Consider the following 19,668-nt stretch of genomic DNA (forward strand, 5'->3'; position numbering starts at 1 on the left):
AAGCCCTTTCTCACGAAAAAAATAGAGATAGAGACAGTCACCCACCCTATACCATTATAGCCAATAGTCCAGTGGTTAGAGCACTCACCTGGGCCATGGAACACCTGTTTGCAGATACCTGCTGTGCCTGGTTTGGAGCAGGGCCTTGAACTTGAACACCAGCCTATGGAGTAAATTTGCTCTCTTTCTGAACTAATATTTAATACCAAGTGGAACAGCTCCAAGAGGAGATTGAGCACTTCTCACTCCAGAAGAGCCAACAGTCTGGTGGTCAGGGTATGCACCTGGAATATGGGAGACCTGGAGTCAAGTCTCTGCTCAAATTGGGCAGGATGGGAATTTGAAAACAGGTCTCCCACATCCTGGGTAAGTACTCTAACCACCAAACTATTGGGCTTTCTAGGACACCCGCACACCAGCCAGCCCCAAAAATTCCCCATCTGGTCACTGCTGGCTGGCTTTTTGTGTCAGGCCCAGTCCAGTAGGCATGGTCTGAAAACGCCTATCTGGCCCCACAGATGGGGAAGTGCCTGTTTTTTGACTTAGGCATGAGGTAGGGTGCCACACAGCTTAGGAGCATCAGGCTTTCAGCAATTTTGCACATGCCCAGCAGCAGAAACTTAGTTGCCAGCAGAGACATTGCCAGCAGAAAGTCAGGCATGTGAGGAATTTGGGTGCCTATAATGTTTACTTGGTAGCTGACTGGGTGATTTGAGGAGCTAAGTGTTAGACTTAGGTGCCTTTGTGGGGCTAAGTCCAACACCAGGAGAAAAGAATAATAACTTTTGTGTAACATTACCTGTGGGGAATAATTCAGCAAATATTCAAAGATGGTTTTTAACTATTTTCTAGGATTTTAGTTATATATTGCTGTAAGAAAGATGACCTCATTTTTGTGATGTTACTTTGTTTTAATGTAAAGCTTCTTGGAAATAATATAGGAGTCTTCTAAGGGTCATTAAACTTACTATTATAATCTCTTGATTCAGTACAGACACACTGCCGTAACTCAAATGAATTCCTTCCTCAGGGATTGAAACAGTCTTGCACATGCAAAGGAAGCTGTGGGAGATAACTTCCCACATGCTATAAAAGGCATCCTGATTTTGCTGGCAGGAACAGGAACATCTGCTCTGTGTGAACATAAATGTTCCATGCAAATTACACACACGGATAGGAGAAGGGGGACATGAGGGCTGTGCAAACCTCAGAGTGACATCATTTCTTGTAACTGTACTATGAGTCAGCACATTTTTAATCTTCTTGATAATATATGGAAATCTGGTGAGATGGCAGAATAAGGTTTTGTGGGGGTGTGTATGTGACCTCATGATACTGGTATTTTCTTTTTTTAAAAGAAGTACAGTAAATTGTACTATCTATGGAAGGGTAACTGGAAGACCTTCAGTGTAGCTTTAGAAAGCAGCTTCCGTCTCTAGTAGAAGTGCACAGCAATGGAACCCCAAGTTCCTGGAAGTTTGCAAATCGGAGTAAACAAAGAAACTTGAAAACTCCTCTTGATAGCAGAATTCACCCGGCTCTGTTCCATTTTCTCATAACAAACACACCGCAAAATCTCTCACTAGCTTCTTTGATGAAGCCACATGTATTTCCCCCTTCTCAATTTACAGGAAGTTACTCTTAAAAGAAAGTGATTCTGGTGTTTACTGCCTGCATTAAAGGGCCAGGCTGTCTTTTTCCCTTTTTTTTTTTTTTTTTTTCTTCTCAGTTGACTCTTGCAGTTACTGTTCAAATGAAAAAGAAAGTAGTATGAGCATAGAGACAGAGAGAGATGTATTTCACTGATGAGATCAAACATATTAGGTCTGTTCTTTAGAAAGAGAGAGTTCCTGCCTCAAAGAGATTCCAATCTAAAATCCAAATGGCTCAGTCTAAGACTAACTTTTACCCGATAACTTATTGTGAAACTCAGGCATTCTTAAATGGCTTATTTCATCAAGTAGTGGCTGAACTAATTATTTCCACAAATAAGCTATCTTAATTCTAAAGGACATATTTGTTGAGTTCATTAGATTTTCAGTTAATTTTCATATTCTTATAACTTTGTCAAATGACATCTTCACTCATTGAATTGGGTTTTTTTTCTTGTGCATGTTGCCAAGCAGTTTTATACGGTTGGGTTTGTTTTTTTTTTAAAGTATATGCCTAAACATGCCTATTGAGAGGAAACATGACTTTCATACTGTCAAATGCTGGCCCGTTGCCAGGTCTTCAGTTATGGCAGGTGAAGTTCACCTTAGCCCCACCCAGCTTTTCCAGAAAAAAGCTACATTCCAAGAGTGAGCAAGTGTTACTTTAGGACTGTTGAGGGTGGAGGATGTTTGCATAGTTTAAACCTTTGGGCGGAGGTGGTAGGAAACTGCAAGTACAGAGGCCATAGAATAAAACGGAGAAAGAGACTGTGTTTGACGTAGCCTAGCTAGTCAGTCTTATACACAGGTGACTCAAAGCATTAATGCAAGCACACACTCAAACCTGAAGTCAACAGTATCCCACACTTGTTGGATCATAGCAGCAGAAAAAGACCTCTAAGGTAGACTTACTTCAGACAACTCTTCATGTTCTGTGGCTTTTATGTGTGCACATTAATAGAGCAAAACGTTGACTAAACATAAATGGAAAAGGTAACTGGGAGAATGTACCTAATCAAGAATGAGCTTTATTACTCTTAATGCTGAGAATGTCTTATTTGGAAAGGGGACACCCATTTCTGTATTTATTTTGTTGGTTATTTGGTTGATCGTGGTTTTTTTTGTTTTTTTTTAAAGTAATCTCTTATTCGCCGTATGTACTCTGTGTGTGTGTGTGTGTGTGTGTATACACTATACACTTATATTCATAATATTCTGCCCTCATTTAGATCTATTCCAGGGGTGAACTTCACCACTTCATTGACGGATTTAATGAGGACAAGAGCAATTGGATGCGCTATGTGAACCCAGCCCATTCTGTTCAGGAGCAGAATTTGGCAGCTTGTCAGAATGGAATGAACATCTATTTCTACACTATCAAGCCCATCCCTGCCAACCAAGAACTACTTGTGTGGTATTGTCCAGACTTTGCAGAGAGACTGCACTATCCTTCCTCCAGAGAGCTGATGATGAATCTCAGTAAGTGGATTACAGCATAAACAAAGAATGCTAGTAATGTCTCTTCTGCCTATGTGATCTAATAATATATTGTATAATTATATAGCTGAATCATCTGTTGTGTCACAGTAGGTGGTTTGGAGTAGAAAGAAGGAATTTAAAAACAGTTTCTTGTGCTGTTTAAATACAAACAGATGATTAAAAATTTAAAGTTATTGGTTTATAATCTGAGAATTATCTGATGAAATCCTACACAGACCATTCCTCTCCCTCTCCCCTCCCTTAAAAATAATTGACATTGCTGCATGCTGAGACTTTAGAGATTCCAGGTTTCATGGGTCTATTTAAAAAAATTCTGCTTTGAAAATGTTCACAAAGGGATGTTTCAGAGTAGCAGCCATGTTAGTCTGTATCCGCAAAAAGAACAGGAGTACTTGTGGCACCTTAGAGACTAACAAATTTATTTGAGCATAAGCTTTTTTACATGCGTCCGGTGAAGTGAGCTGTAGCTCACGAAAGTTTATGCTCAAATATATTTGTTAGTCTCTAAGGTGACACAAGTACTCCTGTTCTGTTCTTTTTACATAGGGATGTATATTTGGGTTCCAAATGGACTGTCCTTACTATGCAAGGAACTGGACCCAGGCCATGTGCATGTCTTCCAAACCTTTATGTCTAACTTCATTTCTGATAACAACAAAACTCAATTCTCTCTCGAATCAGTTATAGTGTAGTTTAACACAATGTTGTTGTTTTTTTAATTTCTTTCCATGTGTGTCAAAATTGCTAACGGTGTGAAGATGCATTCCTTTTTTTAGCTGTATGTTCTGCCATGGTTTCTGACCATCTCCAACTTTAGACTTTTATCCCTAGATTTGATACACTACTGGGGTCTCATCCAGCGTTAACTGAAAGCAGCAGAAAGACTGCCATTGGCTTTAATCAGACCCTTAGATTCAATTTTCTGTTAGCCTTATAAATAATATGCCTATATATATGTAAGAGTTGGAAACAAAAATTGTAATGCATTTATTTTTATATGAAATGGGATTTACTGCTATCTGGTGATGGAGAATGGGTTATCAAATATCAGTATTAGTTTGGGGGTGGATCAAGATAAAAATGCAGTCCCCATCTTTGTATACAGCACAGACTGCTCAGGAATTGCCAATACACATTTCTCCTCCTTTGTACTTTCATTAGTTGCTTCCCACCCCCTTAGTGATTACAAAGCATGTTTACTCTTTTGAAACACTAGAAATGCTTATTTAGGTACTAAGGATCTGAAGTTCCTAGGTTCCTTACTCAAACAACATTGATTTGCTGACTATAACCTTATCTCAAATGTCATTTCATTAGTTACCATGCAATTTGGTCTCCTGTTACGCCTAAACTGTGCAGGCCTATCCATGTGACATGTCAACAACATTAGAGGTTCATTGGTTCACGTGTACAAGTAGTTTGCAAACATATAATTAGTCACATTTCAAAATTTATCTATGCATCCATTTTTTTCCATCTCTGCTGGCTTTTTGTGTTACCTGTACTCCCCACTGATACAGCAAGATATTTGTAAAGTACTGACAAATACTGTGTTGACTATTGTCTAGATCACTGTGTGTGTCTGGAAGCATTCAGCATCTGTATCTTTATGAAACTGTTCTGTAAAAGTAGGTTTTAGACCTGGATTGGAGCCACTAGCAGTGTAAGGAAGTGTACTGTTTCCTAACAGTTTTGTGTACTTGAAAATAGACGACAGAGAACATCCTATATTGGCATGTGGATGGACATAGAGACTGATAGGTCTCTTCCACTTCTGATTTTTGACATTCCTTAAACTCTCTATCATTTTTATTAACTATATTTAAATTAGAGATTGTCCTTGCCTTGCACATCTACAGTTTAGCAATACAGAGAAATGAGCATAAGTCCTTTAGTTTTTTAAATGGGCTTCCTTCCACCGTTAGTACTGGCCCTCCCCTGTTAAAGCAAATCTTGTCTACACTCTTCCCCTTCCCTCCCCTCTTCCCCGCCCCATATCCCTGGGACAAATATGTTTTGGGCAATGAGGCCTACAGTCTGGCAATAAAACCTTCACAATAGGTTGTGTCCAACAACTTTTCTGACCCATTGGACCATCAGACGTTTGTGGTCTGTTCATTGAAGGTATAATGTAGCATTGCAATTCATACAGTGGTGCTGGAACAATTTTTGTAGTGGGGGTGCTGAAGGCAGAAGCCATGTATTTGGGTTGTTATTCCTACTTCAAACCAGGGGGTGCAGGAGCACCCCTAGATCCAGCACTGATATTTCTCCAGATTTAATATTAGAGAAACTACTATACCAGGAAAAACAACAAGGAGTCCGGTGGCACCTGAAAGACTAACAAATTTATTTGGGTATAAGCTTTCGTGGGCTAGAACCATACCCAAATAAATCTGTTAGTCTTTAAGGTGCCACCAGACTCCTTGTTGTTTTTTGGATGCAGACTAACACAGCTACCCCTCTGATACTATACCAGCACTAATTTCTCCAACCTTCCAGAGAGACCTCAGTGGCAGTCTCCAAGCTAGGAAAAAATCCAAAAGGCCTTGTCCTGGACTGTTAAGATCCTGCACAAGCTGTAGATTTTAGACTTTTTAGACTTTCCAGCGATAAAATAATCAAAGAATTTCCTCTAGCTTAACTGAAGCCCTTAATTGAAGGAAGTTATCAGAACCACTACATAGAACACACACATAGACACACTCACTTGCCTCCATGAGGACAAATTTTTAACTTTAAATATAACCTTTCAAGTTAGTTCATTTAGGCTCCAATTCAGGAAAGAGTATGTATTCAGGACAGCATTTAAGCACATGCTTAATTATGAGCTTTAGTGCTTTCCTGAATCAAGCCTGAGGCCCATGTTCTGCAAACATTTATGCACAGTGGGACTACTCATTGTAGTAAAGTTGATCATACGCATAAGTGTTTGCAAGGAAATACAAGGTGTTTGTAGGATCAGGGCCCTGATTTGTCTTAGGGGAAGGAAGTATAATCTTACCATTTACATATTTTTGTCTTCCTTTTTTCTTAATCTATTGACATTGTTTTGAATCAAGATTTGAGTAATAACAACAAAGAAAATCACCTTCAAATAGTTCCTGTATTACATGTTGTGCAATACATGTTTTAGGTGTGGTGACACATGATTTCTACATTCTGTGGACCGAGAAAATAATTTCCACTATTTCAAACCTGCTGCACTTACTGAATAACGATTCCAAATGAATCCTGACAGTCACTAATAGTCTAAAGCCTATCATGTTTTAATATAACTGGCATAGACTCAGGAAATTTGATTGTGGTCCCTCATGTTCTGTGGAGCACCTCAATTTTAGAGTTGTGTTGAGGCTGTTTTTTGTTTTTGTGTTTTTGTTGACTTCTCCCAAATAGAATCATGTTGAATCAGGACATGACTGTGTGATACAGTGTCTTTCATTGCATCATAAGATGATGCAACAGCCTGCTGTCCTAACAAGTTTATCCCATCAGACAAACACAGGAAGGTGACACCCTATTTTGATAAACCTGTGTGAAAGGTTTGGAAATATAATTTGCAGACCTAACAAAAGCCTTTTCAAGAGAGAAAAATGTTAAAGGGACACTGGCTGGGTTAAAAAGAAATCAATACCTGTGCTATCTATGTTAACTTTTGAACAAAACATTTTTTAAAAACTCTAATCTAATTTTCATTCTTTATCCTGCCTCTCTTACATTTTGTACTTCTTTGCTTAAAACAGTTAAAATAGGCTAGTTATTTTCCCATTTGTTTATGGTCAGTTTCACTTTCTGGTTTTAATGTAGTTGGACAATGCTACAATGTTTGGGTTGGCAGGAAATAGTAAAAAAAAATTGGAATCTTAAAAAGGTCATGGAAAGATTTTATATAGGTTTTGTAAGAGACCTAAATTTGGGGCTAAATTTGACTTTATAGTGCCCCTTTAAAATGTTGAGAATTAAGTTAAGGCCTCTTTCAAAGACCTTCCTTATGCAAAACATTTTTTAAAAAATCAAGTCACACAGTCTTGGACCCATTTAGAAAACAGATGATCAAATTATATACTTGTAAATGTTGGTCTCCATTCTCGGTTTGAGTGGAAACGTTCTTTGTTTTGCCTACTTCAGAACTTCTAGGTTCTCTTTCTACTAGCAAAGGAGGTTCTTAATTTAGATCGAAAATGTGAATCGGCACAATTAAACTTCACCACTCGAAGTGTTGAGTAGCATTTTACTCTTGAAATGACTCTACCCGCCTACAACGGTTTTTCAAGTTTTTAGAAAAAAACAGATCTTTTGTTTTTGTTAACTATCTGAAGCTACAGCTAGGAGAGGCATAAATGAGAACAAAAAGAACTGACAGCTATTCAGCTCGTTGTGAAAATAGGCCCCCAAATCCATAAACTGGAAGGGGCTGAGGGGCTTCACATAGCCTTTCTTAAACATTGTATTAAAACTTTTGAGGAACAAGTGTTTTGCATCTATCTCTTACTCTTCTAAAGCCTGATCCAATATCCATTGAATTAGGTTGGAGTCTTTCCACTGACTTCAGTGGGAGCTAGCTCAGGCCCCTGTAAGAGGAGCATCTTTTTGTCAGTTCAGTAACTTAATGATGCAATCCTATGGTTCCTGTTTGTCACAAACCTATCAACTATTTTGTCTCAGACCAGATGTGTGATAGTGTATGTGTACAATAGGTGTTGTTATATCACCAATGCTTAAAGGAAAAAACCCACTTTGGTAAGGAATAATTCAATTTATGGGTACTTTCAAGAATAAAAATTACAAACCTCCAAATCAACTTCAACCCAAGTTTCAATCCAGCTTGCCCAGTAGGACATAGGAGCCTTTCTGTAGGGGAATACTACCAACCACCTGACCAGGATGGTTATAGTCGCTGTGAAATGCTCAGGGAAATTAGAGAGGCTATAAAAATAAAAAACTCAATAATAATGGATGATTTCAACTATCCCCATGTTGAATGGGTACACGTCACCTCAGGACAAGATGCAGAGATAAAGTTTCTTGGCATCTTAAATGACTGCTTCTTGGAGCAGCTAATCCTGGAACCCACAAGAGGAGAGGCAATTCTTGATTTAGTCCTAAGTGGTGCACAGGAGCTGGTCCAAGAGGTGAATATAGCTGAACTGCTTGGTAATAGTGTCCATAACAGAATGAAATTTAACATCGGGGTGGGGAGGGAGAGGAAACATACCAAAGCAGCCCAACACCATACCATTTAATTTCAGAAGGGCAACTACCCAAAAAAGAGTAAGTTAGTTAAACAGAAATTAAAAGGTACAAAAGTGAAATCTCTGCAAGTTGCATGGAAACTTTTTAAAGACACCTTAATAGAGACTCAATTTAAATGTCTACCTCAAATTAAAAAACCTAGTAAGAGGACCAAAAAAATGCCACTGTGGCTAAACAACAAAGTAAAAGAAATAGAGACAAAAAAGCATCTTTAAAAAGTGGAAGTTAAATTCCATTGAGGAAAATAAAAAGGAGCATAAACTTTGGCAAGTGAAGTGTAAAAATATAATTAGGAAGGCCAAAAATGAATTTGAAGAACAGCTAGCCAAAGACTCAAAAAGTAACAGCAAAAAAATTTTTTTGGAGTACATCAGAAGCAGGAAGCCTGCTAAACAACCAGTGGGTCCACTGGACGATAGAGATGCTATAGGAGCACTCCAGGACGATAAGGCCATTGCGGAGAAACTAAATAAATTCTTTGCATCAGTCTTCATAGCTGAGGATGTGAGGGAGATTCCCAAACCTGAGCCTTTTTTTTTTTTTTTTTTTTTTTTTTTTTTAAGGTGACAAATCTCTGGAACTGTCCCAAATTGAGGTGCATTAGAGGTGGTTTTGGAACAAACTGATAAGTTAAATAGTAATAAGTCACCAGGAACAGATGGTACTTACCCAAGAGTTCGAAGGAACTCAAATGTGAAATTATAGAGCTATTAACTATGGAATATAATCAAATCATTTACATCAGCTTCTGTACCAGACGACTAGAGGATAGCTAGTATGATGACAATTTAAAAAAAAAAAATTCCAGAAGTGATCTCAGAAATTACAGGCTGGTGAACCTAACTTCAGTATCAGGAAAAATTGCTTGAAAGTGTAGTATAGAACAGAATTATCTGATACATAGATGAACACAATTCATTGGGGAAGAGTCAGCATGGTTTTTGTAAAGGAAAACCATGCCTCATCAATCTATTAGAATTCTTTGAGGGGGCCAACTAGCATGTGGAAAAGTATAATCCAGTGGATACTTAAACTTTCAGAAAGCCTTTGACAAGGTCCCTCACCAATGGCTCTTAAGCAAAGTAAGCAGTCATGGGATAAGAGGGAAGGTCCACATGGATCAGTAACTGGTTAAAAGATAGGAAACAAAGGGTAAGAATAAATGGTCAGTTTTCAGAATGGAGAGAGGTAAATAGTGGTGTCTCTCAAGGGTCTGTACTGTTCAACATATTCACAAATGATCTGCAAAAAAGGGATAAATAGTGAGGTGGCAAAATTTTCAGATGATAGAAAACTACTCAAAATACTTAAAACCAAAGCAGACTGCGAAGAGTAACAAAGATCTCATAAAACTGTGCGATGGAACAACAAAATAGCCGATGAAATTCAGTGTTGATAAATGCAAAGTAATGCACTTTGGAAAACATATCCCAACTATACATATAAAATTATAAAGTTTAAATTAGCTGTTGCCTCTCAAGAAAAAGGTCTTGGAGTCATTGTGGATAGTTCTCTGAAAACATCCACTCAATGCGCAGCAGCAGTCAAATAGCAAACAGAATGTTGGGAATCATTAAGAAAGGGATAGATAATAAGACAGAAAATATCATATTGCCTCTATATAAATCCATGGTACACCCACATCTTGAATACTGCATGCAGATCTGGTCACCCTATCTCAAAGATATATTGGCATTGGAAAAGGTACAGAAAAGGGCAACAAAAATTATTAGGGGTATGGAACGGCTGCCATATGAGGAGAGATAAATAAGACTAAGACTTTTCATCTTGGAAAAGAGACGACTAAGGGGGATATGATAGAGGTCTATAAAATCATGACTGGTGTGGAGAAAGTAAATAAGGAAGTGTTATTTACTCCTTCTCATAACACAAGTACTAGGGGTCACCAAATGAAATTAATAGGCAGCAGGTTTAAAACAAACAAAAGGAAATATTTCTTCACACAATGCACAGTAACCTGTGGAATTCCTTGCCAGAGGATGTTGTGAAGGCCCAGACTATAACAGGGTTCAAAAAAGAACTAGATAAATTCATGGAGAATAGGTCCATCAATGGCTATTAGCCAGGAAGGGCAGAGATGCACAGCCATGCTCTGAAGTGTCCTTAGCCTCAATTTGCCAGAAGCTGGAAATGAGTGACAGGGGATGGATCACTTGACTATTACTGGTTTCAGAGGAACAGCCGTAAGTTCCTGGGTTAGTGGTTCTGTTGTGTGGTATGTGGTTGTTGGTGAGTATTTGCTTCAGGTTGCGGGGCTGTTTTGTTAATTCCCTCTGAAGCACCTGGCATTGGCCACTGTCTGAAGACAGGACACTGGGCTAGATGGACCATTAGTCTGATCCTGTATGGCCGTTCTTATGTAGTTCCCCACATTACACTAGTTTGACACTATACCAGGGATCAACAACCTTTGGCCCGCGGACCGCCAGGGTAAGCCCCCTGGCAGTCTGGGCCAGATTGTTTAACTGCCGCGTCCGCAGGTTCAGCTGATTGCAGCTCCTACTGGCCGCGTTTCGCCACTCCAGGCCAATGGGGGCTTCAGGAAGCCGCGCCCAGCACATCCTTCGGCCCGCGCCGCTTCCCAAAGCCCCAATTGGCCTGCAGCAGTGAACCGCGGCCAGTGGGAGCCACGATCAGCTGAACCTGTGGACACGGCTGGTAAACAAACCGCCCGGCCTGCCGGGGGCTTACCCACTTGCCAGAGTTTTCCAATCCCTGAACTATACTGATGTACTTATTTATGGTTTCAGAGTTTCATCTGTCAGATATCTCCCACTGCAGTGGTGTGCTCAGGTGAGATTAGCATATACAAGGAGAAAAGGCAAATAAGGATTTATGAGAGAAAGATAACATGCAAATTCAAGAAGTCTGGCATGATTATACTTAAAAATACTCCTTAAATAGTTGAGGCTCCTGTCTACACACTGAAATTAGTAGGAGGGAAAGTATTATTGAGATCCCTGAAGGAAAATGGCAATTAAGTTCAGTCTGTCAAGTGGCAATGTTGGACTATTGTGCAAAGAAAATTACATTCCCTGAATAATCTTTCTTGTAGCTCACTCCTACACGTAACAAACGTACCTTCCACACCCTAATTGTTTAATCTCATCACACAGGAAAATTCATTCCTTCAGCTGAGACAGTCTGGATTCCTATGTCATTTTTTCAGCAGAGCTGTCCCTTCTTCTCCCTCTACCTTTTTTCTTCAAAAAACAGAAGTGGCAATTTGAACTTCCTGCTTGACAGGCCTTACTGATATGGGCCTGATAAGCTGATATTTATTTTTTGTCTAGTGGCTTCACAAGCCCTTCTCCTCTACCGGCTTTCAATAACCCCTGATCAGTATCTTTTCTGATAGTGTCACTCTGAATGTTTGCTCTGTGCTGCTGGCTCAGCAAGGAGCAACTGATAATAAGACAGAGATAACATTCTCCTAGAACTCCACTAGGGAAACATGGGAGCTCTTGAACCCAGCAAACTAATATATTGATATTAAGACTTAAAATTATATATAATTGATTACTAGTTCACAAAGACAGACATTTCAAGTAAAACAGATTTTGTGACTTTAAAAATAAATAAATAAAGCTGTCTCCAGGTCATTATTTTCTCTTTCCTATTTTAATAGGATGGGTGATATTTTACAGGGATAAGCCAGGCTCTTTGTTGCCTGAGACATTTCCCAGAAATGTTGGCCAAGGAGAAAACGGAAAATTCATGCTGTTATGAAAAGTGGCCTGGGCTGTTAAAAGTCCTCACATAATAGATGAGACCCTAAATAAAATTAAAAAATGGAGGCCTTATTGAAGATCCACTAACTCTCACACAACTGCAAGGTACACCTTTAAAGAGTGAAGTGTTGAGAGTTCCTTGTTTATTATATTATTAGTAGTAGTTATTAAGGAAGATGTGAGGACTTGAATAATTATACTGGTATCTAGAAAGGCAATTGGGAAGTTGATTGATCATAAAGTACTCTCTGTACTTCTGTTTGTGCTTTCTAGATAGTATTCCAATTTAAAGCATTTGATGCTTAAGCATATGGACATCTCTATACTTTCAATAAATTTTTAAGGTATAAAAGCTGCTCATGTTTTTGGAATTGTCATTGAAAACCCCATATCTATTCCTGATGCTAGTCACTTGCCACTTGATGAAGATTTGACTTTGAGAATTAATTGTTCTAAGTGGAATAAGACTTTGAAAGGTCCTCTTTTTAACCCCAGTATTTTTAAGTAAAGGATCATTTTTTGCCTCAGTGTAATACTGCAAATCATAGATTCACTGAATGATTCTCAGTGTTCAGACAACAAACCTATGACAAAAGGGACAGTGCTTACTGGCTCTTAGTATATTGCCTAGTGATTTTAGTTGATCCACCAAAAATAAGTAGAAGTTTTTTACTGACCAGCTCAGTTAAGAAAAAAAGTCAATAAGTAGAAACTCTGCAATACTATCAAATAGCACTGCTTCCTCGTGTCAATTGATAGCAATTTACCATTGGATATGCAAAAACGTAGATACAAACAGTTGTGAATATATCATCATCATTATTTGTATTACTATAGTACCTAGTATCCCTAGTCATGATTGTATAAAGCTTCTCTTGTGGTTTATCCTGTAATAAAACATCTTACAAACAATCACTGTATGGTTATATAACTACTAACTTTAGGAGATTAGCTAAAGCAAAATTCTTTCTACTAAAGATACCTCTTGTGGTAATTTTTATATCACATATGTCTGGACAAGTATAAAGAGTTTCTGACAGATAATCTAAAATGGCTATTCTGAACAAATTTAAATGGACACTAGCAAGTATTTTGTTTCAAAATGTAGATTTCTGTAGGGGAAAAAATTGACTTAGGCTGGAGCCATGAATCTTGCTTTCCTTTGCTCTAATTTGGTGAAGTCTTTATAAAGTACAGCTGGAAGTAAAGGAGTTTTGCACACACCGAAAGCCATAGAAAATCTGCAGTAAATAGCCTGCTTTGTTGTAGATGTTACTAGGCATTATATTGAATGACTAATGGTCTGTTTACTGATGTAGAATACCTTCTTTCTGAAGAAGGCTTTCATCGTAGCCAGTCCCATATTTTTTAGTACTGTAAGTAATTGAACTGGCTGGTGAAGTGCCTGTTGTGGTTTGGCAAAGGTTGATTTGCCATGCCTTGCTATTCCAAGGAAAAGCGTTTCTGAGAGCTCAAACTCTCCAGAGGCTTTCTGTTAAACCTATATTATTAACAAATACTTGTTTATCCCAGTTATTAGAAATCTATTGTATGTAGGGAATTTATAGCGGATCTACTCAAATTCCTGGGGAGGTGGGATAAATCAGTTTGAACATAGACGACTGCCACTCTCAGAACGAATCATCATCAGACTGCTCTAGCTCTGTGTATACTTGCTGATATCCCTTATATTAACGGTGTATATCTGACTTGCTTTTTGTTAACTCTTTACATCCCAAAGTAGTCCTCCTTTGCACAGAAGCTAACTTTTTTGGATGAGTTAAAAGATTGTACCTGACAAGAGTCACCTGTTCTTCTTGACCTTCTTGTTAAGCTTGTAGAGGTAGATTGTACTTAAAAATGAGGAATGTTGTTTCATATTGACTTGTTAAATAATCATTGCCTTGTCTTTGTCTTTCAGCACAAAGCCACGTTAATCCAAAGCAGCAAAGCACTGATAAAAATGAGCTTTATCAGAAAAGTATCCCAAAGAGAGAGCACAGTGTGAAAGAAATCCTGAAAACTGAACCCAACCATTCAAAAGGAAAGGACTTATTCCAGACTAACATTTCACCAGTTACTCCAGAAAAACACTTGGATGACTTGAGAAAAAACTGTAGCCCGGAAAGGTCTTTCTTTCCTCGTGTTGTCTATCCAATCCGACCTCACATTCCAGAAGATTATTTGAAAACTTCCCTACTTTATGGGATGGAAAGACCTAGTTACATTACTCACTCACCCATCCAGTCTTCTACCACACCAAGTCCTTCAGCAAGGAGCAGCCCAGACCAAAGCTTAAAAAGCTCAAGCCCTCACAGCAGTCCAGGGGTTACAGTTTCACCTCTGGCACCTACTTCTCAAGAACACAGAGAATCTTACCCATACTTGAATGGACCCTATGGCTCAGAAGGATTGGGGTCTTACCCCGGATATGCACCCCCTAGCCATCTCTCACCAGCCTTTTTATCCTCTTATAATTCCCACTATCCAAAATTCCTGTTACCTCCGTACAGTATGAGCTGTAATAACCTGAGTGGTTTGAACAATATCAATGGCATCAACAATTTCAATCTGTTCCCAGGGATGTATCCTCTCTATAGCAACCTACTCAGTGGAGGAAGCCTTTCCCATCACATGCTGAACCCAGCTCCTCTTCCAAGTTCATTGCCACCTGAAGGAGGCCGTAGATTGCTACAACCCGATCATCCAAGAGACTTTCTCATACCAGCACCTAACAGTGCCTTTTCCATCACAGGTGCTGCTGCCAGCATGAAAGACAAATCATGCAGCCCCACCAGTGGGTCCCCCACAGCTGGCACAGCAGCCACTTCAGAACACATAATGCAACCTAAACCTACCTCAGCAGTATTGGCTGCCACCAGTGAAGAAGCCATGAATCTCATTAAAAGTAAGAGGAATGTGACTGGTTACAAAACCCTTCCATATCCACTGAAGAAGCAGAATGGGAAGATCAAGTATGAATGCAATGTTTGCTCCAAGACCTTTGGCCAGCTCTCCAATCTGAAGGTAGGCATTAAGGAGATAGCCTAATTATAAGGAAAACATTCCCATCTTTAACAAAATATATTAAGTTTCCATCATGGTTGGAAGGCTTATATTTTTTTTCTGTAACTTACCTAGCACCCATGCTTTCTTTCTTTTAAGAGACAACCAATTCATCTAGGTTTCATACTATACTTATCACCATGCTATCATGGTAGTAAACGTGGTGGTTTAATTTTTTTTTAAATGTATTTTTTTTTAATGTTGGAGTGGCCTAAAAAAAGTAACTTGAGGATTTCCATGCAATGTGTTCTGCCTGTGGGATGTCTCTAGTAACTTTGCAAATGTTTGCGGGTTTTTGTTTTTAAAGTACTATCTTTGTAATTACTAGAAACTATAGTAAATATTTTGTTTCTCATTAGGTCCACCTCAGAGTACATAGTGGAGAGAGACCGTTCAAATGTCAGACTTGCAATAAAGGGTTCACTCAGCTGGCTCATCTCCAGAAGCACTATCTGGTACACACAGGAGAAAAGCCTCATGAGTGTCAGGTATGTAGTGTTCCATGCACTGCGAGATCATCAGCTTCACTTTTTGCCTGCTACAGCATCTGTCAGACAAGCTGTAGGCCAAATGCTACTCAGCAAGATTAAAAAGTCAATTTGGGGGTGTTTGTTTTAAATGTGAAAGTCTAAAGATGCAGTGATGGCAAGAGGCTTTTTCAACACACCAGGCTTTCCTATTTATCTGCAATTACAAACAAACAAAAACAACCCTCCCACTCACTCACTGTTTTTTTTTGTTTTGTTTTTCCTGTTGCCTCCAAAATTAGGTTTGCCATAAACGATTCAGCAGCACTAGCAATCTAAAGACCCATCTGCGACTCCACTCTGGAGAAAAGCCTTATCAGTGCAAGCTGTGCCCTGCTAAATTCACCCAGTTTGTGCACCTGAAGTTGCACAAGCGTCTCCATACCAGGGAACGGCCACACAAGTGTGTCCACTGCCACAAGAGCTATATTCACCTCTGCAGCCTCAAAGTCCATCTGAAAGGCAACTGCCCTGTAGCCCCTGCCTCTGGCCTCTCAATGGAGGACCTGAATCGTATTAATGAAGAGATTGAGAAGTTCGACATCAGTGACAGTGCTGACAGGCTGGAAGATGTGGAGGACAATATCGATATGGCATCCATTGTCGAAAAAGAAATACTGACCATGCTCAGAAGAGAGCTAGAAGGAGCTAGTCTTAAAGTATCTTTGCAGAGGAACATGGGAAATGGACTTATCTCCTCAGGATGTAACCTTTACGAATCTTCAGACATGTCAATTATGAAGTTGCCTCATGGTCATCCACTACCTCTGTTACCTATAAAGGTCAAGCAAGAAACAGTTGAACCAATGGACCCTTAAGACTTTTTTTCCCCCCAAAGAAGTGATTTTTATTTATGACTTGGCAAGTCAGGGTGCCTGTAGCAATTGTACATAGTTTCTATGCTGCAAAGCAATCTTGGCTTACAGTAGTTTCCCTCGTCCTCCAGTTGAAAGAAGGAACTCCAAAGTTACTGTATTCTCAGGGCATGAAAAGAGGCAAGGACTATGTATTGCCTCCCCACTTACTAAAAAACAATCACCAATCCATAATTACCTTTTCAATGACAGTACTTCATAATTTATTATGCAATTTACCATTCTAAAAGCAATAATTAGCAAACGTTTACAATGACCAGAAAATTCGTTGTAATTTTGAATATAAATCTTTATATTTTTATCTTGTGGCCATTCTTTGTAGATAATTTTTTTTTCTGTGCACATCTATTTTAAAAACCTAAGATTGGGGGAGGAAACATTACTTCAGTAAATGTGTCTATGTACCAGCGTTTTTGAAAATGAGGTTTTTGTATTGCCAAAGGTGGGTATTTGACATGTTGAATGGTTTGAAAAGTGCTGTGTACTTTCATGGAGCAGGTAGATGTGCAAAATCATTTCCCCTCTCCCCCCACCCTCTGAAAAAAAAAAAAAGTGACTAGCAGTAAACAGGGAAAAGAATACCATACCTGCCTATCTGTGAGTTGTAAAGAGATTTTTCTATCTGCAGCACTACCCATAACAGATGTGGAATAACAAATACCCAGCCTCACATAAATAATACAACAGGCAGGCTTTTAGAAAATGATAGTAGACACATTACATTCTGCAACTTTGTAACCCAAAGCAATGCATGAATGTGAAAAAGTGGCTGTTTCTAAAAATGACGATTAAACTTTTTGCAAAAACAGCTTAAAAGTCAAACGTATAGATATCCCAAATGTGCTGCCTACAAGGAGTATTTGGCTGAGACTTTATTTCCAGAGTCTTCTGGGGATCAGAAGATGGTCAGATTCCTTGAGAAATAAGGTTTTTTTGTTTTTATTCCCCACCCAGTTTCCTTGGGCAGAAGGGGATAATGAAGTCCTTTCCTGGCACTTTTTTTTTTTTTTTTTTTTGGGCTTCCTGTACGATTCAGAGTTTCTTCAGTATTTGTGTTTGTACATTTTGTGGTTAATTTAATTAAAGATGAAAAGGGCATTGGCAAAGTTGTTGAACAACAATTACCTCATTGCGTGTGTCCAGTGGTGCAGAAAATGCTGTTTTATCTAATGCTTTGCTACTTTCGAGAAGAAACCAAATGTTCACAGAAAAGATAGAATGCACGTTCTTTTATCTTTTTGTTTTGCTAAGCCCAAAGATATCATGTTGGCATTGGAGGTGTAGCAAAGAACACATGTATATTTATAGATATATTTATACCACTATACCATATATGTATATAGATATATATTTATACCACTTAAGTTGTGAGCCAAACCATGTAATAAAACCTATTTTTCATCTAAGTGTGAAGATCAAATGTTATCCAACTTTGCATATCATCTGATGAACCCAACCCAATCAGAATGCTGCGTTAAGGCATTTATCACTTGCTAGTACACATGCACAGTTGCTCACTTGAGGCTTGATCTTGCAAACACATTAAGAACTTTACTGACGTGCCGTCTCACAGAATTCAGTGGGATTACACACTTCATAGTGTTTGCAAGACTGGGTTTTGGATCTCCTCATATCTTTGCCGGTTGATTGGTTTTTTTGTATAACCAAATAACCAGAAAGCTTAACTGAAAAAAACCTGAAAATAAACCAAAAGAAATCAAAATCTCAACCATGCATGGTATAAATATAATACACAATGGTGAAGAGTGGAATGAACTATTTAAAGTAATGTGGATTATTTAGGATGACCCTAATGTCCCATTTTGCTCTGACCCTTAAGAGTTATGTGGTCACCTGCAACTTGCAGAAAAATAAATGGCATTATTACACCCTTTACCACTGTATACATTCTATCTTTCTATCTACTTATCTTCTTATAAATTATAGATTTTTATAGACCACTTCATAAAGCCGGGGTTTGGGGATTTTTATTTTTAAATGTCATTCTAATGCCTTCTATTAATAAGTAAACCCCAAACCTAAGAAAATACAGCTTTTGAAGGACTACAGTTATACGTTCATTACATTTCTATTCCTATAAATTGTGCGGCTGACATCTTTTAATGTAGCAATGGTTCTCAAAAATAGTACTTAACTGTAGGACAAACCAAGGTATCACTACTGTCACTGGGCACACACTTCTCTTTTTATTTGCCTGTAGTGCTTTCTTTGTATTTGTTACAACTTTTACAAAGATATATATGCATCAGCTTTAAGAATTGTTACTACTCTTTACTGTTTTTTTCCACTTCCCTTAGAACTTTTACATGTGAATGTAGCAACAATCAGTGTTTTTTCTCTTTTAAGAAAGACTCTGACCAAAGTTAACAAGCTTTTTACTTTGCTAGAGCAACAAACTATCTTATGTTTACGTACTGGTTTACACCGTTATTTATGTGCGAATTGTCAAAATGTAAATTAAATATAAATGTTCATTGCTTTATTAATGCTTCACTTGTCTTCGATGTCTTACACTGTCTGCACACGCAACTGATTTTCAGACTACATTCCCACCCTTGGCCACAAACACATTGCAGACTGACAACTATCATGTTGTGAAGAATACTGACTTCTGCCTTTTGTGAGTTCTTCTTTCTATAATTCAAATGCAACATATAACAAGGCCAGGGTTGAGTTTAGTATTTTCTTAACTAAATCACTCTCTTGGTTTTTAGCCTATAACACCGTCTTTCTTTTCTTTAGAATTTCACAAGTTATGATGAAAACATTTTTACAATATCTGCCTTTCGGAGACATGACCAGGGTTTTAATATTACATTTTTTTCCAAATGCTTATCATTTCTGGCCTGAAACTGTAACCACTGGGACCACAATGAGACAATCACAATGTTTGCGTGAGACCACTTAATCCTGTATTAAGATGGTAGGAACTACATTCAAAACAAATGTGGATCTCACAAAATAGATGTGCTTATGAGCTAATTCTAAGAAAAAGTTTGAGCTCGCTCAGCCAAAACTGAAC

At 38.4% G+C, this 19,668-nt stretch overlaps 1 protein-coding gene across 3 annotated transcripts in view; it reads left to right on the forward strand.

The window, feature by feature from the left end:
• PRDM1 (PR/SET domain 1) overlaps positions 1-19,054 on the forward strand; it is a 116,843-nt gene extending 97,789 nt beyond the window's left edge. For all 3 annotated transcript variants that reach the window (XM_073336907.1, XM_073336905.1, XM_073336904.1), the window contains 4 exons: positions 2,882-3,131; positions 14,079-15,184; positions 15,583-15,711; positions 15,993-19,054. In XM_073336907.1, the coding sequence (XP_073193008.1) occupies positions 2,882-3,131; positions 14,079-15,184; positions 15,583-15,711; positions 15,993-16,568 (2,061 nt within the window). In that variant the 3' untranslated portion in view covers positions 16,569-19,054. The remainder of the gene's footprint in view (positions 1-2,881; positions 3,132-14,078; positions 15,185-15,582; positions 15,712-15,992) is intronic.
• The last annotated feature ends 614 nt before the right edge of the window (positions 19,055-19,668 follow it).

This window comes from Lepidochelys kempii, chromosome 3 (genome assembly GCF_965140265.1).
Source record: "Lepidochelys kempii isolate rLepKem1 chromosome 3, rLepKem1.hap2, whole genome shotgun sequence".
Classification (NCBI taxonomy): Eukaryota; Metazoa; Chordata; order Testudines; family Cheloniidae; genus Lepidochelys; species Lepidochelys kempii.